Source organism: Meleagris gallopavo, chromosome 11, assembly GCF_905368555.1.
Source record: "Meleagris gallopavo chromosome 11, MGAL_WU_HG_1.1, whole genome shotgun sequence".
In the NCBI taxonomy this organism is placed as follows: domain Eukaryota; kingdom Metazoa; phylum Chordata; class Aves; order Galliformes; family Phasianidae; genus Meleagris; species Meleagris gallopavo.
Window position 1 is genome coordinate 15,911,562 of NC_139414.1, and position 23,950 is coordinate 15,935,511.

Genomic DNA, 23,950 nt, shown 5'->3' on the forward strand with positions numbered 1-23,950 from the left:
GACAACAAATCATCACTGTTCCCACAGAGCCACTGCAGCAGGGCTGTGCAGCCAGGAGATATTCAAGCACCATCTAGTGGAAAAAAGTCTGTGTAAGGTCAGACAATACAGACTGGCAGTAAAATAGGCATTTTGGAAAGAGAAACAAGACCAGGTAGGAGAACAGTTTCCTGGGAGGAAAATGTTCTTTGTTCTCTTTGGGAGGGAGTCATGGTGTAATCAAAACAGAGAACAATAGTGGTTAGAAAAAAAAGGAAGAAGGTTACTCCCTAATGGCATTTGAGGATCTAAGTTCCTTCACTTATATTTTACTCTTATTTGCTCACCATGTCCACCTTGAGCATCTGAAGTATTCTCATTGCTGCTTACAGTTATCCTGCATCCAAAGGCATTTGCAGCCTGACATAGGCAGACCATGTCATTAGGACCAAGGGGGGTTAAAGACAACCTTTTGACTCCATACCATCATACCAGCAGTTTTTACCCACATTTTCACTCCGTCTCCGTGGGCCACACTGTCCAGGCCCACACAGGATGTGAGAACAGTGTCCAACTGCACAGGGTCCCACAGGCTTTTGGAACACACCATGTTATTGCCTGGGTTCTCCCAGCAGGAACAATGTGAATCCAGCTGTCATTCTCTGTTGAGGGTGGTACAAAGGTTGATATGCATTGGTTGGGTCTACTTGAACATTGTAAGGAACCAAAACAGAACAGTGAACCCTAATGGGGCCGCGGCCCAGCCACAGCCTAGACATGTATGATGAGATGAAGCACCAAGTTTGGACCTTGTTTGTCTCAAGATGCCCAGAGTTTCTGCTTGGCTTCCAGATTTCATTAATAGATGATGTGTGTGTGTAAATCCTCTCTACGGCTCCAAAAAACCTTGATGCAGAGCTTTAGAAAAATGGTGATAAAAATTTAATACCTTAGGTTATTAAAATCTCAGCACTTCTTTTACTGCAGCAGCTTTTAGCAATATCTACTAATCCTTTTACTCCATAAAATTCTATATCCTATCTCACAATATACTTTGCTGTGTTATTGCTAATCTTTAAATTTGTGCATGTTCTTCAGTAGGTGGACGATAAGACATGCACTGAGGAGCATAAAACTTAAAGTATGCTGGATATGTTGGCTTCAGCAGCCATGCTTAGGAAATGTCTTCCAGACCCAGGTCTACTCTGCCAGCAGAGGGGGCTGGGGTACAAAGTGCAGCACAGGGGAAAGAAGCAGCAGAAGGTTGTACACGGGAGGAGAATTTTTAGTGGGACTTTTCTGGCAAAGACAAGTCATTATGGAAGCTGACCTTCTTAAGAGATCAGCTCATTCTGCAAATGGTGGAATAGTCTTTATACACTGAAACTGCTCCTTCATCTTTACTTTGCAAAGATAATAAAAGCAAAGAGAGATCAGTGGCATCAGCATGAGGGGTTCTGTTCATGCCTATACTAACAAAGACATCATAACCTGAAAAAGTCAATATAATATTTTGAACTGCAAGCATTTCATCTGTAGAAGCATAACTTAACCAGATTTTCCTTATCAACGTTTGCCCTTACAGTCGCTCTGTTCAGTCACTTATCTATTAAACAGCTCTTTAACTCCAGGATAGCACCATGCATTTTAAGTTGCATGTCAAGACTTTGCAGCCACAGGCAACTCCTTGAGTGCTTTCAAGTGTCATCTGCAGGCAAGGTGAATTGGAAAGGATCAAGCTCGTAACAGTATTTTCCCCAATATTCAGATGTATAAACAGTAAGGACTATGTCATCAACTCAAGAACTTTTTCACCTACACAAGTTTCTGGGAATAGGCTGAAGTACAAAGTTGCTGCCTGCCTCAGCTCACCATGCAGACATCCATGGCATGCAGGAGAGTTAGCATGCATTCCCATAGCATGACTTACATAAGCAGAGGTCACATGCCAGAGAAGGCCAATCTATTTCCAAGGGGTTGTAATTGACACTACTGTCCTACATCCTGTCCTTCTTCTCCAGAGAAGTCAGCTCTTAGAGGGAGAGGGACCACAGGACACAATGTTTCAGATACCCGAGATGAAGCAAGTGGGGAGAGGGAAGGTGAAGCAAGCCAAGCCACACGCTCAGCACTTGAGATGTAAGAGGCCTGCAGCACGTCCTCGTGGTGACATGGCAATTCACAACCAGTGGAGAGCAGAGACAATTCCTTCCCTTCTACCCGTCACCTCCTCAGGCGGCCCCTTTTACTCCCTGCAGATAAACACTTGGGTCTTGAAGTCTTCCATTATCCTGGGCTAGAGGCACACAGCAACAGAGCACATCTGTTTTTGTAATCCACTTGACCAAGGCAGGAAAGAGCTTTCTCAAGTAACTGCAGTCCCAGCTCTACGATCTTAGCATGAAAAAGGCACTTGCTTTCCAAACCAGGCAGAAGAACTAGCTCAGCTGGGGGGCTCAAGTCTGGACTCGCAGCCAACAAAGGAATCCAGCTTTTTGCTGAACCAACTATTGCAAATGAAGGAAAGCTTGGACTTTTGGTTACCAGATGGAGGTTGGGAGAACAGGCACCTGCTCCCATCTTTAACAGAGAGTTCATTTAAGATCCTTGTCAATACTGCTGAGAAAGAGGATTTATACCAACAGTTCTATATTGGTAGGGAAATAACTGCATTTCATGCTGCGTGTCTGGGCTGCTGCGATTTGAAGGTGGCAGAAGCCAGGCCACGCTATGCGGTGCATTACACGCCTCGGTCCGCTAAAGGGAGCTCCAGGCTCAGAGCTCGACACTGACTCCTATTTATGCCAACGCCACCAAAAGCGTTTTCTTTCCTCTCGCTGTAACTGGGTACATAGAATTAATGGTGCACTTACAGGGCAATTTGTCAAATGCAAATCTGCTCCTTAACAGCAGGTTTGCAATCCAGCAGCTACGAACTCTTTGGGGAAGTTAGCAGACTGAGGTTTATGCAGCCTTTCCCCAGGTATTCCCTGGGAACTTCAAGACACATTTCACTTCAGAGATGAAGGCAGCTGTAAACGTTAGAAACTCAAAGAACTCCTAATCTCATTCAGATCATTTTAAAAACACCGGTGTGCACCAGATACACTGATGCTTACAATACGAATGGGCAAATCTGAAATAGAGCACAACTCTCCTGATTTAATTTGAACTGTTTATTATGTGGTGCATTACGGATGAATGTTCTAGAGTTACAAAGCCAATGTTTGCCAAGTTGCACATTAACCTTTCTAAAAGCAATTTTGGATGCCTGGAACATCATCCATAAGATCAGTGCCTCACAGATAGCATGAATACATTGCAACAGGTAAGTGGAGCGGTTTAAGTGGAAACATCCACTGGACTATTGTGATCAGGGAAAAAATGAAGAAGGAAAAAGAAAATACTAACAGAATAAAACAAAAGAAAAAGAAAGAGCTAACTGGTTTGCATTTGCAGAGTGATTTAAAAGCCAAGCAGCTAAAAACCCCAGGGAACAACAGCCACTAGAGATAGCAAGCACAGCCTCATAATTTAAATTATGGGATAAAAAAATAGAATAAAATAAAAAAAGCAAAACATGCAAAACAGCCAGTAAGGACCTCCATAGGCAGAGTGATGATTGGGAAGGGTTGCTCCTGAGGCTGGGGAACAGGCAGGAGAGTATTTCTCATTTTGTTTAAGTGTTTCTGGGGGGTAATGCAGCTACAGAAGGAGTTACTTTCCTGGTATGAGCTATGGTGTCTTTCCCAATTCTGCTGGCCCTCCTGAGGGAGCTGTGATTAGCCAGTTTTGTTCAGTCCCAGCTGGAATCAACTGTTTATTCGTATGAAACACCTCTTCCCCTCAATTTTCTACATTCTCTTCCTAAAAAATATAAAATAATCCATCCCCCCCCCCCTTTTTTTTTTTTTAAGAGCTAGTTAAAAACAGGCTACATTATTATTATTATTATTATTTTTTTACACATTCTTTGTCTTAAAGAGATTCATAAATCAATAGTGTTTTTCATTATTATTACCACTCTTTTAATTCAAAGAAATACGTATGGTGGAAAAAAGCAGTAGGGACAAAGGCAGTCTGAGAAATCCCTGAGAGGATAGAACTCCCCAGACACCAGCCTGTCCATCACACTGATCCTGTGCATGCACCGACCCAGGCTGGTGGGTATGCCAGCCAGCTCAGAGTTGTTTTTAATCAGTGGAGACATTTACAAGAAAATGTGGGCTCTCTTTTCTTTAATACCTTGGTCCTGTGCTGGCTCCTCACCTGAGGCAATAGCCTCTGGTCCTTGGAAGGATGGCAGCCAGTCTGCATGGACAGTGTCACGCGGTGGTTGAAGGGAGGACCCCAACAACAAGCAGGGATTTTGTAGATCCCCTCATCCCTACTGCTCCTCCACAGGGGTGATTTGGCCATTTAATTTGTAGAGCTCCTGATGTTCAGAGGTTGGGCCATTGTCCTAGCTCTGAGATGAAGTGTGCCTGTCTGAAGCTCACACACATTTTTTCTGTCTCCTATTGCATTTAACAGACATTGCAATGATGCTCACCAGGACTGACTACTGCTGGTATGGCTCAAATCAATGAGATGTTGTTTACTCACTCCTCACAGCAGAGCAGAACTCAGTCCGTGATTTGACACTGAATCTTGTTCTGCTCAGCCTCTGCCAGCATGAACCTCTTGCATTTAACTTTGCAAGATTCTTATCATAACCAGCCTTGGTGCAGCCCAAACGAACGGTTGGCATTCTGAGGCTACAGCAGAGGTAAGCGATGTTGCTGTCCCAACTTGCAAAACACCCAGACAACTCCAACCATGCTGATGGCCTCCAGATTTCTCAGCTATGTTTTAGGGAGAATAAAAACCACCAATCAAATCAATTTACAAAAATAAGGGAAAAAAACAAGAAAACAGACCTTGCACTTAAAAAGACAGGGTTATCTGCTGCTAACCCCGGCTGACTGCTCTCCACGGGGCACAGGTAGATGCAGCATTGGTAGGGAGGTGGGAAAAGAAAAGCCTCTCTCAGTTCACACTAGTGAAGCAGAGCTCATTATGTGCCCTGCTGCCTATTGCTGCGAGAGGTTAGAAATGCTTCTTTATTTCTCCTGCCCTAATGCACTTGCTGCCTTCCCCATTCTGTTTACTTTATGCCACCAAAGCAGTGACAATCAGCTGTGTGAAGAATTATTCCCCAGCCTCCTTTCTGAGGTGAGTTCAGTCCTGAAAACAGGAGCAGCATCCAAAAAAAAAAAAAAAAAAAAAAAAGAAAGAAAAAAAGAAAAAGAAAAAATTACAGTCACATCAATTTCTATTCAAATTGCTTGGCAGATTTCACTAGTTCCTTTGCTAGAGACCAAGGTTCACTTCCAGCTCCCCAGCCTTCAATACCTCAGGACAGTAAGTGCTGGCACAAACTGAAACCTGGTGACCTTCCTTTGAGAATATTAAGTCTTGCCAGAGTTTCTGTGAGGTTAATCGATTCTGCTCAGTCCTCTCTCATGAAATCCTCGGACAGGAAAGAATAAGGAGAGAAAAAACAGAGAAGATTTTCATGCAGTCTTTATAGCCTGAAGATTGCTTCAGTTTTTAGTGGTATTTGTCTCTGCCTCAGCCCTCCTTGGAAAGCAATCTTCTAGATACTTGTATGATTCCTTAGATTAACAAAAGGCACGTTTAGTTTGCTAGCAGTACCCAGTTTATGCCACACGTGAAATAGCATTGCTGTGCAACTTCAGGTCATTTATCAGAACAGCTCAAGATAGTATCCAGAGCTTGCCAAACCTCAGCAAGAGATTTACCTTGTACAGTCTGGCCTGTATACGCCAAATTCAGCTGTGGCCAAATGATGCCTCTGCATCCCTATTCCTGATGGGAGCCACGTACTGAACTCCAGGTTATCCTCACATTTCCTCTCAGGATGCCCTGTACCATACCTGGGACACATGAGTGTTTGAGTTGTGTGCAACACCAAGCTGAAATGGGACCCCTGGGCCACGGAAAGGAGTTGGAGGAGGCATGGAGGGCTGCTCAGTGCCACATACAGCCATGAATGCCTTCTGGGCTGCAACAAACAGAACTTTGGACCACACAACACATCATTAAAACAACAGGTTTGACCAAGAAGATTTTTCTGCTGCCAGGGCAAAACTTTCCCAGTGTCTGCCTTGCCTTCTGTAATCAGCACTGGCTTCCATCTGACCAGGACCCAGCCTCGCAGGTCTCTAACAAATCTGGCCAGCAGTGTCAGCAGGAGAGTCCATGTGAGATAATAACTAGGCAAGCATTGCTGGCAAAAAACAACTTTGCACAGCATTCATGTCCCTAAATAGCAGTATGAATAAAAATAGTTTGGACACCTAGAAACCAAAATGCAGTAGGAATATATTTAAATGAAGACATAATTTCTAAGATTTCTAAAATGCAGAGTGATCCCTTAACTATTTCCCACTGTACTGACAGATGCTGCCCTCTGAAACACTACACAAATGTCATAGGAGCAGCTGAAACTTTGAGCACTACTCTTTCCATTCATTTGACTTAAAAATCTTAATTTTTCTTCTATGTTATACTGACGAAGACTGCTATATAATCTTTGGATTCATCTGCCAACAATCATCTAATTAATCATTGATCATTAAAACGACCTTCTTTTGACTGATACCTGAGCTCACAAAGGTTCAAAAGAAATTTGATGCATGTTGTGTCATGTTCCACCCACTACAGGTATGTTATCATGTTATGCCACATCTGGTTTTCACAGAACAAAATGAACTCAGGAGCAAATTAAAGGAGGAACCAGTTGTACAAGTATCAGACTTGACCAGTTCAAATATCTGGCAGATTACAGGAGCAGATGAGCTTCCAGAGCTCTTGCAGGAGCATCATTGCATCATTAAGCCAAGAACGGCATTATTTTTGGATATGCCTAAGCAGAGCCATCTGATAATACTGTATTCTCTATGCAGCTCTTGATTTACTTAGGTGCTAAAAAAACACTTCTAAAAGAAAATCTCATCTGAATTGATGAGGGCAAAGTATTCTTGCACAAACACTGGAAGTCTATAGGCACTAAATCCAAGATGTGCAGACCATACAAAAAAAGAATGGCAGGATTGGCTATCCTCTATATCATGTGATTTTCTTAAGCAACATTTGATCTTACAGAGGATCTGAAGTCCTGTCCAACACCTCCTCTGCTGCCAGTGCCATTCACCATGGAATGACAGAAAGTGTTTCAGGCTCCCAAGCGCCTTAGATGTAATGTCACCAAAAGAATCTCATTTCTCCAGCTACGTTGGATTCTTCTTTCCATTATATCCTCTCTCCCAAGGGGGTCTAAAACTCACAAAGTAAAAAAAAAAAAAAAACAACTACAAAACAAAACCATGCCTGAAAGGCACACAGCACTCAGCCTTCATTCATCTTTTCTTGGAGTTTCCTTCTCAGTAGCACCTACCCAGAAAGAGAAAGTGCAGCAGATTTTGACCTTTAAATTCATTAAAAGGCAGCAATAGCTTTTGCATTTCTTCATGGATATTTTGTCAGCTTGGAGAAGAAAAACATCTTGTAGGAACAGCAGTACCAGCTACAGAGTTAGAGTCTTACCCTTGTTATAGCGGTGTGATCGAGGAACATTTCCACTGAGTTCAGCAAATGCGACTGGAGAAAGCAGAATAAACATTCACGTTTATTTTATGCTGATTCTAAGTAGAAGCTTTTTTTTAAAAAAAACATGAAATGCCAGTGAACCAAGGGGCTCAGGGGAAGAAAAGCTGTGCAACTATAACATGTTGTGGGTTTTCTCTCAATGGGATATTGGTTTTCAGTATATAATTAATAACAAGAAAACTGTATGCTGACTTTAGGGTCTACATGAGTATCCTGGAACAAAAAGGGCCATAAATTAGCATCAATTATGTATTAAAGTTCCAATTAACCTGGCTGACACTGATATACTTTAACAAGGTACACTTAGATAAAAGAAGCAACTCTCTAATTACTTGGAACGGGACCTCCTGACCCATTCTGCTCTTTTATCCCAATGCCAACTTAATGAGGAAGGAAGTGAGAGGTAGGAAACTGTGCATAAGGCAAGTCTGTAGTACCACAAGATGCTCCGTGGGATTTGCTTTTACCTTCTTAAAACTGTCAATGATTAATATTTTATTGCACTCAGTTCCTTTTAACTGTTTTCTGAAGAGGAGCTGTTGAGGCTGAAATTGCTAACATTCATTTTAATGTCGAAATCTGCCGCTTAATGAAGGTCCTGGTCACCCGTTTCTGTTCTGCACATCATGCACAGTATTTGTGGTGATGGTACCCAGGATTCCTGCACACAGATTTAAAGGGTGCTTCTTGAAGTAAAGCAGCTTAGTCCAAATAAAAGAAAGAAAACCTCAACTAATTTTATACCTTGCACACAAGAGTTGGCTTAAGTGCACTTTTCAGTGCTGAAATTTTATGGAAAGTACAAAGACAAAAAGATAGGCCTGTATAAAACCTGTGGTGTTAGCAAGGGAGCTACAACAAGGTGAGTAGTGAGACCCAGTCAGGGAGGTATCTATAGAGCATCTAATAAGACCACATCACGGTTAAAATCAGATAACCCTGGATACCCTGAATGTCTGGTTAAAAGGGGAATAAATCCACAGGCATCTCCTGTCTGTTCAAGAAAGAAAAAAAAAAAAAAGAAAGAAAGAAAAGAAAAGGAGAGAGAATAGTTGCAGAGAGTGCATAGCCAGGCAGATCGGTCTTGTTCAGTTTTGCTCAATGCTCATATTTTCTGCCCCGATCTCCAATCAGACTTTCAATGTATGCAATTATAAAAAGGGCAACAAGGGCTGTTTTTTCTCTTTTTTTTTTTTTTCCTTAGTCACTTGAAAATGTTGTACTTCACTGCTGATTAAAAGTTCTCCAGAGCAAGGCAATTCTTGTAATGAGAGCTGTGGAAGGACTACATCGTCTCTGCTGAGCAATCCCCTCTCAGAGCCATATTCTCATCACTGTAAGTAGTTTTAAATTCATAATGACATTGCCCCCATCTTTATGGTTTTGCACGGCAATACAGTTGGAGTCATGGCTTTCACAATTGCTCTCCCATTGGCCACAAGACTGACTTTTGTCCTCTGGGAGAGGAGGTGTTGGTGGATTCCATCAAAGGCACCTCCTAATTGTAGTCAGAGTCTTCAAAACTCAGAGGGAAGCAAAACTTGGCGCTGGGTGTCTCCTGTGGTGAGCTCTTTCCTGGGTCCTTGCAGTCAAAGGTTATCTTTCACCTAAGCCATGTCAAAGTTTAAGTTAAAACACTTTGGGTCATGCTCTTCCCTACTGAAATTTCACTGCAGGAGGCGGCAGAATTTCCCTTTTGCTGTGGAAATGCACAGTGCAAAAGAGAAGCTTCGCAGCTTCCAGGCCCCAAATCATGACTTCTTTCCAAAACCAGGGCTGTTGGAAATCATGTGCTCCGTTATCAAAAGCAGTCAGCAAGCAATTGCCCGAATCACACCCTCTTTAGCAAGATTTTCAGTATTTCTTTGCTTTAGCTAGAGATTGTGTCTTTAGCTTCCCCATAACTTTGAGCTACCCTGCAAAGGCAAGCTGAGAACGAAGACAGAAATGTAAAAGAAACATTCATACCTCTTTAGTCACTGAAAGGGTCAGAGTTAGGTCAACTGCAAGTCTTGAACAGTTCATCATTGTCCCATGCTAACATTGCCATGTGTGTTATTCCCCTCCCCTGCCTAACCTGCATTTTCTGGAAGAATATGCCTGGATCATTCAAATGGCTCATAGAGACTGAAAGTGAACTAATACAATCAATTTTGGCCTCCTGTGACATCCCCAGTTACTACAGTAAGCCCTTGTGGAAAAAGACACATTCATATTCCATATATGTTGTACAGCCCTTGATCCATCTCCATTTAAATCAAGGTCTAGTTTAAACATCTGTGGAAACTGGATCAGATTGACAAGACTTTTGTACATACCAGAGGGGACTCACTCTTAAGTCTCTTGTGGCAAACACGCTTCTTATACAGTATCCCACTCTGATAAGTGACCTACTTATTGGTTGCACGTTGTAAGCTATTATCATGAGTGCAACGTGATCTTTGCTGTTTTGCTTTGAGTAAACTTTAGCCTTTGGATATAAGAAGTGGAAAATTTGACATCCGTGTAATAGAGGACAGCCATATACATTCAGAGTGGGATTTTCAAAAGCATTCATCCCTGGCCTGAAATCAAACATTGCTAGGACAACAGTGAGCTCTTAAAAAAAAAAAAAAAAAATCTTGCCCAAGTTATACTAATACATAAAGTACTTTGCTGTGAAACACTTTTGGGATTTGTGAAACAACAAAGCTGACAGAAAATGAGAAGTAAAGCATAGAGCACACATCGTCACTGCCACCTAATCACTCATCTTACCATCACCAGAACCATATTCTGATTGCACACCATTTCAATACACACTTTTTTCCTTCTACATATACTCCAGTACCACATTCACTTGTCAACCCCACCAACTATAGTTTAATTTTTCTCTTATCAACTGGTCTTATTAACTAGGAGACTGTGTACTAAAAAGTTGCAAAGAATGGTAACAAGTCTACAGGTAGAACTCAGGTGGAACTCAGCACAGAGCAGCTCAGCGCCTGAACACACATATCAATGTCATGCAGAGAGTGAACTGGGAGAAGTAACTGTAGAAAGGAGGGAGAAAAATTTCACAAAGCACTTGTGGTTACAGGAAAATAAATACTTGATATATATGTAGGTGGCTTTATTTTGTATCATACTGAAACGGACCAGTTTGAAATGGGCCAATGGCATGGGGGAAAATACAGCAAGTCTTCAGTACTGCTCAGCAGTAGATGTACAGGAACATTAAGGAACATTGCCATCTTGATTTGTTAAGGTCTGAAAAGGAAAGACTCCAACTCCTACTGGAATATCAATAATGTGAAAAGATGATAAAGGACAAGGCTTCAACCATTTGCCATTCTCTGCTGTTGATGAAATAAATCCATCATCTTCTCTGTAAGAAGAGTGCTTAGCAGTGAAGAGATGTTAAATCTACCACAGCATACTCAAATAGAAACATCCTTTTTAAATGACCTGGAGGGAAAAATTGAATGTCCTCCTTGTGATCTTATTGCTTTCCCTTCCAGCTTTACCTCTGCATCACTTTATTCAAAGCAAAATATCATCAACCCCCAAAAGACCATCCCTTATCAGCTTGGGCAGTTGTGGTATGCATCCCTCTATACAGTACAAATACACACACACACACACACACACACCAGCCCCCAGTTCATCTGACTCCATGCAATGGTGAGCAGTATGTGAAAGCCCTTCAGTGTGCCAAGTGTGACAGTTTACTCAATCTCTTGTAACTCTTCTGATCTATCTTGTTCATAGGAGGCATTTTTTTTTTCCTGATTCACCCCACTCTTTTAGAGGAATGAGAGAAAATTTAAGTGCCCTCCTTTGACACTCAGCTTGCTGCTTGTGTGCAATCAGACCAGCTGCCTTCCCAGATCGCCACTGCATTGTCAGTGTAGTTCTTCTTGTGCCAAGACAAAATTTATAAATAGATTTGCCCAGTCAGTAAGCCCTTTCTCTTTAGAAAGACAGGGATTCAAGCAGAAAGAGGATTATTGATAACATGCAATATCTTTATTATGGCAGAGACTGCGACTGCTACTATAGTTAAGGACCTGTCAGCAGTTCCATTGTAAGATTTTTTTTTTGTGCAAGGGTTTAACCTGGCAGTAAAAATTTAAATATACTTGAGGCTGAACATTTTTCTTGCAAGAATTCAGCAAGAGAGTTAGATGAAGGCCTCTCTCCTCCAGCCTTTCCTAATTAATGAATTCAATGAGCTTCAGAGCTTCTCACATGAATATACCTTGCCTGCTAGGGAATGGGGAGCATCCCCCAGTTCAGAGTTGAGTAGCGTAGAGCACAGAACCAGGGCTTTAAAAGACCACGTTTGTTCTACAAACATGCACGGCTAAATCCTGCTCTTATTAGTCATGATGCTTGAATAACATTTGGCCTTCAAAGGAATATATAGAGTTTTGGCTAATATCCCATGCTTTCCTCTACCAAGTAAACAGAAGAGAATGTTGCTAAAAAAAGTCCCTCTAAAAACATCTCATTTAGGTAGCTAATTTTCCTCGTAGTGCATGCTGGTAGGCCAGAGCAATCTTCCAACTGATGAATACATCTTGGGAGTCACCACTCCCCATGTCTTTTTCCATGTAGTCTGTGCCTTTCTGTTCAGTCTCTGGCAAACTGCTTATTTCTTCTGGGGATCGATTTCAGCATTTAGGATGGAAAACAGTAAAACTCATGCAAACAGCCCTGCATGCAAAATTCATTCTGCTTCAGTTCAAGCACTTTCTGGTAGGAAATAATCCAGATCAGTTAGACTTTGGCAGTAACTAACCTGAATGCATAGCCATGGCTTGCTATTGCAGAGCTGCTGGCATCTATAGACCTGTTTAACTTTAAGGACTCAGAAGTCTTGAAGACAGGACTACTGAAATGCTGCAGAGAAGCATGCATGTGAGCCTCACCAGAAAAACAGTGTCTTCTTCAGAAAGCTGACAGCAGAACATCTGGCTTTCAGATTCTGATTGGCTTTGCTTTCTCAGGCTGAAGTAAAAACCTTAATATTAATAGAACATAGGCCTTGTTTTGGAGCTGCTTTTTATGCCTAGTCTAAGTTATATAACGTCCTTTATACACAAAGTAAAAACTGTTCTTTGACTTGACTTTCTCAACATTCGTATTCGCGGTCAGCTGACTACCATCTCTTTTGCACTGAAACCTACAAAAGAATAAGACTTCTCTGTTTTGTCTGTTGACGAGATCTTCAAACCCTACTGCCCCTCTGACACATAATCAAAATTTAAAAGAGTATGTTTCTGCCTATGCTTGTTTTTTTTATGATATAAGGATTTAACTATGACTTTGACACCATGGAAACTAGACAGAGCATATGATCCTATTCCATCTAAATATATCCCCTGACTTTCAGTCACACCTGCCTCTTTTATATTTCATGAAAACTGCTCTTCAGCTTCCTCCATCTATGCAACTTTTTTGGCTGGCAGGATCACCTTGCGCCCATCCCTCAGCTTTCATCACCAGCCATTACCACTTCAAGAGAGAATCACATGCATGAGTGAAGAGGAGGCAATTCAAGAAACCAGGCCCTTATGAAACTTTGATGTAGCATACCGTTAGGGTAATGCTCAAAAAAAATTAAATGTTAAATGGAAGGCAATTCTTAACCCTCCATTAACAAGAACGGGCCATCCATTTATGAAGCTGTCACTGTTATTGCAGGTACTCGCTGCTTGCTTATGATCATCTTTGTTACAGCTCACAATCACAACATTTGTTTCTACTCCTTTTCTACAATACTATGACACTCTCTCTTTTCTGTTGTTTGTTTTGAATAAACAACACCAAACTATCCCTTGGCTGTAGTTCATGCAAATTCTGCTCAAGGATGGGAGGGAGAATAACTTGAGAAAAACAAATCTCCCACTGCAGCACGGATTCTGATAGCTGCTCCTCTGGAGACAGAAAGAGCTGTATCTGCTTTTTAAAACCAGCTTGATGGGTGATCTGGTTCTTCATGAGTGTGTGAAAACAGAACACAAAAAACTGATGCCAGAGTTAAGAAAATTAGTTTGGCTATTGAGTAGCCAACACAGATGCAAACACAGACACAGGCAGTACTCTGCATGGAAGATGGAGCAGAAAACATAGCCCTAGAAAGGCCACAAATATTCCCCTCCAAACAAATAAATTCAGTATTTCTGCCCACCATGGGTTGACTGGCTATTTTTAAACAGCTTGTTTTAAGTGCCAACATATGTTCTTTTACCTGCACAAGACAACAAAGCTAATAACTGAAAGAAGTAGGCAAGACATTTGGAAGGAGTTGGAACAAATGTCTTGAATTTTTAACCTGTCTGTTTTGGCAGTGACCCATGCCATGAGTGGCTGTGTCAGCTAATCACTTAGCTGCCCACTGCTGACAGACAAATACCTCATAGTGACATCTGATGGAATTGTCACAAAGCACTAACCTTCCAGGGGCTTGCATACAACTTCAGGTTGTGTGCCCATGCACATCAGAGCATGGCTGTTATGTATGAAGCTGCAGCACTCTCAGAACAAGTGCTCAGCAGCACCCATGCACACTCAGAAACATTCAGATGAATTCTTTAAAGGGAAGGCATTTGTGATTACTTGAATATTTTTATTTTAATCCAGCAATAATAATTAACTGATTAATAATATCACAGTCATCAAAAGCGATAGCATGTTTTCAAGGAGCACGCAACAATAGCTAGCCATTTTTAAGGCATTAATTGTAAAAGCAAATAATTACATCCCTTTCAAGGCTCAAAGAGAATTGCTTTCAACTGTAAACAGAAACTACTGAAAATTCTCCAACACAATGCCCATTTTTAAATGATCATTTTTCCTAAAAAAAGCTTGCAACAGCTGTGTTTCAGGTGCATATTTAGGGACTAATTACAGATATGGAAGATACCCAGGCAATCAGACAAGGCTCTGCTCATCATCAGCGTTATCTTTAGTCATGGATGGATTTGGACCATGCCATCATCGTTATTATTTTAAAATCCCTACAGAGCCCCATGTGCAATGCTGACCACACTGAGAAGAATGCAGATAGCCTCTTGACTGAGGCATTACTCAACAAATCTCCATAATGGCTGATTCATTTTCCTTCTCTCTAGTTGTGCTCTCAGCAACTGAAAAATCTCACATCCTTCATGCCTACTGAAGTAGGGACTCTCATATTCCGGATGCAAACAAAGGAGGAAGGCAAAGCACTGTTGTTTGCCATACAAACCTTATATATCCCAATGGAATTTGGTGCCTGTGACTATACTATCCATAAGCTACACAAGCATAACACAGATAGGTCACTAAGGACCATCCAACAAACCAAACTAATTGCCTTTACCTTCCACTTGACCTGCTCAGAAGTGTTTCTGTGTCAGCTTTCTTCTAATCTGACTTCTCTGGGGTTTGACCAAATCCCCCCAAAGTGACAGTGGAGCTACTGGATTCAATTGGATTAGATGAATGGATACCCTATTCAGTAAACAAAGTTGGGTCTCAAAACATAAATGCTCTTAAAGCCCACATCAGCTGCTTACAGAGGAAGGGGCTTGCCAACCTGTATGTATGGCATATAGGTAGGGAATGGAACTATACCAAAAGTCCCATTCAAATCAACAGTTTTCAGGCACTCAGCTATGAGCATTGTTGCTGTGAATGTTTCCAGCTCCCAAAGCAATTCCAGGCAGACACACTGACAAAAGAATAATTTTATCAACATATGGCTGATCACAGCATCCAATTCCACCAGCATGAAATGGCCCCATAGCGCACACTAGCATTTCTGCATACAAGTAGAACAGATGCTGGAGAGATCAATGTAATAGCACTTTAATTAATTTTAGTGTCAAAGTCAAATGCTTCCTAATTTCCAGTTGACAAATCCTTAATTCCAGGGTTGACTCACTAAATTCTGAAAACAGGAGGAGAAATTTGATTCCAGGGTAAAAATACTCAGAAAGGCCTAAAGAAATGCAAAGAAACACTTTCTAATTTTTTGTAATCTTGACTATCTTGAAGATGTAATATTGCCTAGTACCCAGACTGTTATATGTATTCACAGGTACAACTTCCCTTTCACAAAAGTTCCCCTTACTGTGGGCAGTCCTCATTCATAAATATGCTGTAGCATCATGGAGGTCCAACCCCAGAAGAAGATCCCACTGCAGACAATGTGCTAGGCCAGGAGTCAAGAACCAGGATCCTTTCCAAGAAATTGACCTATCATTAAAAAATCTCTCACAGGATGGAGTCCCATAGCACACTGTGTAAATAATAACGTTGCACAGTTCAAAACTTCTGATAGTGTTCAATGGATGAGCTGGAAAGGTGGAGAAGGGAAGGAAACGTGGCCTTAGACAAAGTGATTTTGTATCACAAGTTACCGTATCAGCAAGCATCAGCTGCATAATTTGTTAGTGGAAAGGCTGCAGTCCCTAGATCTCCCATTAGTGCCCTGCACTCCAGGGAATAGATAAGGGAAAAACAACACAGTAGGCTCAAATACAAGCAAGTACTGCACCCTGACTTCTGGTCAAGGGAAGAGAAGTTAAGCAATTTATTAGTGAAGCACTTCTAAGAGAGAGTGACATATTTGTAGTCCCGGTAGCATTTGGATTGTCACAATAGCGATAAGAGGCACAGGGTGGTGAGCGACTGCTTGCTGCACTAAGTGTTATTAAACTGAAGAGTGTTCAGTAAATGTTTATTCCACAGGCAGGAACTACTAGTGCCTGTAGCGGTCACTTAGGCCTGAAACCCAAGATTTCAGCTGTTTCATCTGAATGCATTTGCTGAGCTCTGGGTGACATGCACCAACACAGGCAGCTCCTCAGATTTCAGCAGGAACTAATCTGCCATCCTCCTGCATCTGTCACTTCAAATGACCCAAACTAAAGTGCATCGTGCACATCCCGCCTGCTCTGACACTCAGTGGGGTATCACCTCACAGTCAGGGCTCTCCATCCCAATGTGTTTCATTAGGAGGTGATTGGGACCCTGCACATGTTGTTGAACAAAGAGCCCCAGGTCACGTCACAGAGAGCCCCCACCTCTCCGACAGCCCCCTCCCATCTTGAAACAAAGACACAAGGGCAGAAGTGATAGGGACAGGAAAGAGCCCCCTTAACAATGCTTAAACAAACATATTTGGAACAAGGCTTAGATTACTGCACAGGTCAAGGGGATTTTTTTTTCCCTCCTCCCCCTCCCCATCGTGTTGGCAAACTCTTGATGACCACAGGCATGGAGACCTCCTGGCAGGGGACCTGCAAAGACCAGAGGGAAAAGGACAGAGGGCTCCTTGTGCAAAGGAGAGCATCTGAAAGGCACATCCTCCAGGTCCTTTTGTCTGAGGGCTATGCTTGACTAGCAAATCCTGTTGCACTAAGATTGCAAGCTGCAGATATCCTAAAAAAACAACATCGGAGTCCTGCCTGCACATCCAAATGATTTCAGGGAAGAGCTGTTAACAGCAGGACAACAAACACCACAGCCCTTGAGCTGATGTCTGCAAATCCAAAGCCACTCCTTGCATTAGGATATCACACGTGAAAAATCCCAGAAATCCAACACAGTAATACCAAGTGCTTGTAGAGCATGTTTTACCTGCAGCTCTTGCAGCAATTACAAAGAGGAATGAAGAAGAAAGGCTCATTACCGCTATTTCACAGATAAGGAAACTGTGGCACAGAAAGGAAGTGATTTGTCCTGCAGCCCAGTGGAAGAACGGGGCACTCAAGTCAAGCCTCTCAAGTCCCAGTCCAATGCCCTTTCCCTGAACTATTGCAGCTGACTCTGACCCTGCAGGAACTTCACATTTGTCATTATGCTTTACACCTTGATCATGAGGCTGGGTGTCTTCAAAGCACTGCCCTTGGCTCCTTGGCCAGGAGAGGAAAAAGCTCCCATGTACCTAATCAAATATAATTGCCATTCCTGGAGAAAAGAGATTCCTTCTCAACTCCTCTGGATGATAATTCACCCTGTGTTCAGGTGTAAATGTAATGCTATATGTAAGCCAAGATAAAAGTAACTCCTCTGACTACTTTTAACTCAACATCCCTTATGCGGTAAATTTCATACATAGCTATTGAAATAGTGCCAGAAATTGGCTGTAATTTTGTTGTCTATTAATACAACTTCATATAGCAGTTTTAAAGTATTCACACTAAAGCGTAGGCCCCTGGGAAAATGCAGTTTAACAATAAAAGCCCTTCACATTTAAATACATGGATAACAGAAGACTATTTTAACTATTTAACCGTAACTGTGGGGCCAGTTTCCAAGAAAGCACCAGCACAGGACAGCTCCTGCACCCCTGGGGCTCAGGCACAGCACCCATAGCCGTAAGAGCTGCAGTTATATCACATGGCAATGAGGAATTGGCCAGGTGAAGAATATGGGTCAAAATCAAGACTTAAAATTTCACCTGGAAAACAGTAAATCCCCAGTGCAGGAGCACAGAACACCTGAAAACAGGAACACGGCTTAACGAGTAATTTGCAGAATACTGCTCTGCCATAAGCGGTGCAGGTTTAGTGCATACACAGGAATACAAACTTACGAGACAGATGAGAGCACCATAGTGGGTAGTTGCAGGTCTCTCCTCTGCACTGATAACTGAAGATTGTTACTGTGACCAAGTCAGAAAGGCAGAGTATCAGACACCAACAGTCAACAAATGGGGCCAGGCAGGAATAGATGTTTTCCCTTAGCAGTCCTGTGTAAACTTATAGCCAGCTGTATGCTAGAGGTGGCCACAGGTGACTTGTAATCCAGGTCAAAGGCAGAAAAATCACAGGATTAAAAGTGGGTGGTCAGATAATTCATTTGACTTGTAGAAGAAAAAACTATATATCCCCCCATAGACGACAAGCAGTTTTGCAGGGAACAAAGAAATCTCTCTCACAGACAAAATTGGTCTGCCAGGAACTGAGCCCATCTAGCTCCCCACCTCCCCACCACCCTCCCCATATCTTCCCCTCTAAAAGGATCTTTTCTGGGATTCGGGGAACGCATGTTTATAAAATAGTTCCATTCAATTAGGGCACAGAGTACAGCAGCTTTATATCAGAGGCAACCCAGAGCGAGAGCTCTGTGGAAGTGCAGGTACACGGTAATGATGACAACCCTGCACTGGTTGTAGTGTCATCACCTCTTATTCTTAATCAAAAGGCTTCCAATCCCTTCTCGACGTGTGCACTCGGAAATGAAGGGACTGCTGGAGAATCATTTGAATGTGGCAGCCCTAGATAATGATGAAACGAATAAAAGGTTCACTTTTTTGTTTAGGTTTGAGGAAGAATTCAGGATTCCTCTCGTGAAAAGGCAGCGGTTTAATAGCAGTGAGGCAGAAGGGCTTCTCGTTATCTGCAGAGGCTGCTGTCAGTGCAGTACTAATGGCCATGGCACGGGCTTCCCCAGCACGCTCCCGTGCCATGGGGCCTGAGGAAGCACCAGCAGGGTGAAGGGCAGCAGCTTTGGGAGGCTCAGTGAGGGGCTGGGGAACAGCACTGTGCTCCCACTCGAGGGCTGGCCTTGGTAAGAAGGGCAGCTTTTTTCAATGGCACTGGGCAATGCAAGGCACACTTCCATGAAATGAGGGCCTTGGACAGGCATCTAGCATGCCCAAATCTGGGCAACAGCTGCTGCTGTACCTTGTCTTCCACCCAGTGTCCTGCCAGGATGACTTTTTTTTTTTTTAATCAGGCTGAGAGGAAAATGAATAGAAACCAGCTGAGCACCGTGACTCTCCCTGCAGTTTATCTGAACCTCATGACACATTGATCTCTTGTATATGTTTTTGCAGTATCTTTTTTATATTTCAGGAAGCAGCCACTAAAACACACAGAATCTTTTGTCTCAAGGAGGTCAAGAGTTGCCACGTGTTAAACGTGTGCAGGCTGTGCACCTATTCCATACCTACTTGTTCCATACACTGAACAGCGATGCCATACCAGGCGTAAGGGACAGTAAAAGCTTTTTGTTTGGCTGGTTTAAAAGGGCATCATTTCAGAAAATGAAATTAAGTAACAGGCTTTTTGGCGATTGTAAACCAATGAAAATCATTCTGGCTTCTATTTCAGTACTAGCCTCTTTATCCAAAAGCAAAGTTTTCACCAAAAAACAATTCCTGACATCTGCAAAATTGTAGCTATCTTTAGAATTACGCCCAGCCCTTCTTAGGCATTCATATTAATCTATCAGATCAAAACATGTGAAAAAAAATTAAAAAACAACTTCACTGTAAGGCTAGTTAAAGTTACTCCATTCACCGCAGTAACATTTGCCCCAAATGCAGAGCTGGCAAGGTCAATAGTTTCGCTTTTTGTGCTTCAGCTACATTAATATAACAGTTTGCTATTCCTCTCTATTACTATATATGTTCAAAGCTTCATAAGCTGTCATGAACAGCCTGATCTCTGACACGCAAGACATGTTAACAACAGCTTTTTCCATTCAGAAAGCCAGCAAGAAAGAGAAGTCAGACCTTTCAATGTATGTTAAGTAACAAATATAAGATCTCCATGACGTCCCACATGATGAAACACCTTACAGCAGGTTAGAAAAGGAAGTATGTGGAATCAATACATTTCTTCTCACAGTTACATAGCTGCATACATCACTACTTTTAAGTTCACTGTCTTCAATCCAGCCCACTGTGTCCACAAGTAATATCACAGGGACAAGGCTATAGAAAAGCCAAGGACATTATAAATGAACAATGTGGTTATTCAGTGCATACATCTAGGGTTAGGGCAGAGTGACCAGCGATATGAAAAAACTAGAACATTGTGATGAGATCTCAGCTCAGTGCAATCCCTGCTAGTATGAACATCTAATAGGAAAGAGCAGTAGATAAAATGAGTTTACAGAGAGTAGGCAATAAACACGGTTGATCAGAAATACAGAGCAGATGTCTATAAGGTTTCATGATATCTCTTCCCCCCCCACTCACAAAACAGAAGTGTACCTGTTGCACTGGGTTTATGTGGTGAGGTTTTGGTAACGAAGGGCTGCATGGGAAGCCTCTATGAGAAGAGACCAGGGGCCGCCCCCGTATCATTCTTCATGGAGCAATTAAAAGGCTCAGCTGAAGGTGTTCTCCACCCAAGTTGCAGGTAGTATGCAGCAAGGAGGAACCTGCAGCTGCACCAACACTTCAACTTCAATCAGCACAACTTCCTGAGAAAATATTTTGGCTTGGATTTGCACTTTTGGATTGTATTGGGACTGTACATAAACAACATATGATCTCATGACAAATATCTTACAAACTAGTTGAGGATCAGCATTGATTATAGGCATATAGAAGATTCACCAAATGCAAGACAAAAAGAATTAGAGTATGTTTTCACTGCACTTTGATTATTAGACAGTCAGCTGAAGAAAAATTTAGTTGAGAAAGACCATTTTAATCTTACCTGGGCAAAGGAATGAGTCCTTCCATACTGCAAACACATTTACACCAGTGAGGTTACGTAGCATGAGAGCACTAGAGAAGACCCAGCATCTGCTCTTCTTGAAAGCATGATGAAATCCTTTCTCAACATAGATGCATTCTGTTAGCAGGCTAAATGAGCACCCTTGTTAACTGTAAATTAACTCTAAGCACCATGCTTAGCTGTGACCCTCTATTTGTCTTAATAAATTGCTCCAATTAATTATGCCATTTTGGGTGCCAGTGACTAATCTGCAGTGTATTTTCCTTAGACTGAATAAGCACCTTGTAATTAGTACTAACCCACCTGATTGCAATACTGCAGTCTCCTACTGATGTCCGTAGCTGGATGATGATAGTAGTTGCAGAACTTGACCATAAAACAGAATCTTTACAGCAGTTACTGACTATTGTGGATCTCCTTTAATTCTCCTTTTGTTTAATTCAGACTTTCTTGCTGTCTGGGCTTTTGAATTCCCAGAATTCTGCAAAAAAAAAAGCCCAAAAAACACAACTGTTACCAATCAGAGATAACTGCCCTTTAGCTTTGACTCAAAAGCCACTTGAATGTCTGTTTTATTGAGACATAGGTATATTTGTATACTAACTCAGTGTGCTCTTACCTCAAGGATGCCTGAGACATTTATAAAGCTTCATGGCAAATGATGCCAGACTCTTCCACCTTAGAACTGTACAAGACTGGTGCATGTGGTGGTTCAATGCCAGGTCAAATGTAGTTGGGTTTTCTCATCATGCTCTTTAGTTCTCATTTACAGACTCCTGGGTGGCTCTGGTAATCACGACATAAAAGTATTCTTGTAGCTGTACAATTAATTTTATCAACCACCTTGTAACAAAAGATGTTGCTCCTCCTCTCCAGTCACACCACTGCTCTTCCTTGGGTCTGTGGGGTGCATAGTACCATCCCCGTGGTACTGAGGGATGCAGAGTTCAACATATGGCAGAAGGAAGTGGTGGAGATCTCCCTGTTTGGGTTTTATCAAAGGTTTCTCTCACTCTTCAGTGCAGAGAGAAGGATCGCCTTGATCCTTTTCTTCAGCTTTGTGATGGATAAAGCTTGCTGTCATCACTGGCCGCCTCCCATGCAAAGGATGTTCCATGGAGCCCATTTTGATGCCTGGAAAAAGAAGCAAAGGAGAAATAAGTCTTTCTGAGGAATGGTAAAACTGGCCAAGAAGTGGTATTTCTGAGGTACTGAAACTACTAACTAGGGTGGAATTCAGTGAATTAGGTGAACTTAAAAATATCATTGTGTCAAAACATCACATTATGCAACACTTCAGAAAATTCCAGTGTGCCTTCTGCAGAGATAAATATTCCAAGGCAAAATACTTAGAGATTTAGAAGCCATAAACCAAGGCAATCTGCAGGAACATGGATGGCACCACCCGCTCCACGGACCCCATAGGGGCTGCAGGTCCCAGGACGGCTGTGGAGCCGACAGTGCTGGCTCCTCGCAGATGCTTCCCATGAGGTGTTAATCCTAAAGCTCAGTACAGCATTCAAATATCACTGCTCCCCACTGCAGCAAAGCAGCAGCTAGTCTGGATCTGGTTATTAAATAGAAGTATTTTGAGAGCACTGTTCTACTTTGTTCCGTCCAGGGAAGAGATTAGGAGCAGACCTGTAGCCAGGCACTGCTCATGCTTCATGACATCCTTTCTTTAAGAACAGTTACTGGTTTTCCATTATTTCTTTATAAAGTAAAAACACTATGGAGAGGGCCTTGTGTTTTGCAAACTGAATAGTCAGAGCTGGCATAAAAAGGTGAAATTCGGGCTATTTACAGCAGTGATAGAAAACATATTGCACCTGTTTGGCACAATTGGGATGATGTCTACTTTGTTCAAGAATATGGGAAAAAAGAAAACCAACAAGGGGAGCAAGGGAGGACAAAAAAAAAAAAAAAACGAAACTATTTCAAGTTTTTGAACCTGGAACCATGTGACTTACAGAAGCCCTAAATTTGGTCCAAAGAATCAAACTGCGAGAAATATGTCAAAATTAGTTAAACAGCCCCTCTGAAGTGGTAGAGCATAACAAGATGAAATTGCTGATGATGGATTGAAAACAAGGTGCTTTGGTGCCTTGGCTTTTCTTTCTGCTCAGGTGAGAAACAGGAATGCTGCATGGCCACAGGATTGCACCTGCAGGCTGTGGTGGAATGGCTGATCCTGAGGAAATCCTGGCTGCCCCACAGCACTCAGGAAATCCAGAGCTTGAAGCGCTTTCCAAAGGGGCTAAAGGAATGAAAACAAAACCTGCCTCATCTTTCTCATCAGCTGAAGAAGTTTAATAGTGCTCTGACGTCCAAAATGGAATAAGCAAGCAAAAGCATACAATTCTGCTTTACTTTTTAAATATACATCAGCAGCATATTTAAATATAGACAAGGATTTTTTTCCTTTATGGTGAATACTCTGATTATTTGGTTTCAGACAGTTATCCAGTGACAAGCCCAGGAATGCATATTTTCTGGAAATTCCCCAGGAAATGCTGCTGGCAGCTGTCAACAATTTCTAAGTAGCTCACTCAGCCAGACCCACTACATAAGAGAAGCCACTGCACATTGCTACGGGAGTGGGAAACCTGTGTGTGTAAGGAGTCAGAAACGAGCACCCAAGCTTTTCACCTGACCCACATCCTTCTGCTGCCAGCTGTCTTATGCTAGATCTAAAGAAACTTCAGCCAGTGAAGTGTTCTGAGTCCTACTGGCAAAGACAAATGAGTCCTGGGACATGGACATGGTCCTGGGCAGCTGGTTCTAGGTGGCCTTGCCTGAACAGGGCAATTGGACAAGATTATTTCCAACCTCAGCCATGCTTGGAT

General features: G+C 42.2%; 1 protein-coding gene across 12 annotated transcripts in view; it reads right to left on the reverse strand.

The window, feature by feature from the left end:
* The window catches only part of ATP11B (ATPase phospholipid transporting 11B (putative)), a 103,086-nt gene extending 81,533 nt beyond the window's left edge, over positions 1-21,553 (reverse strand). For 3 of the 12 annotated variants that reach the window (XR_014885382.1, XR_014885381.1, XM_085232539.1), the window contains exon 1: positions 21,408-21,552. Coding sequence is in view for 9 of the 12 variants with exons in the window: in XM_085232539.1 (XP_085088665.1) it covers positions 21,408-21,479 (72 nt within the window). In the remaining 3 variants the exon portion in view is untranslated. Of the gene's footprint in view, positions 1-21,407 lie in introns of all 12 variants that reach the window. The other 9 variants (XM_085232545.1, XM_085232544.1, XM_085232543.1 and 6 more) reach the window with 6 other exon arrangements.
* Positions 21,554-23,950: the final 2,397 nt, after the last annotated feature.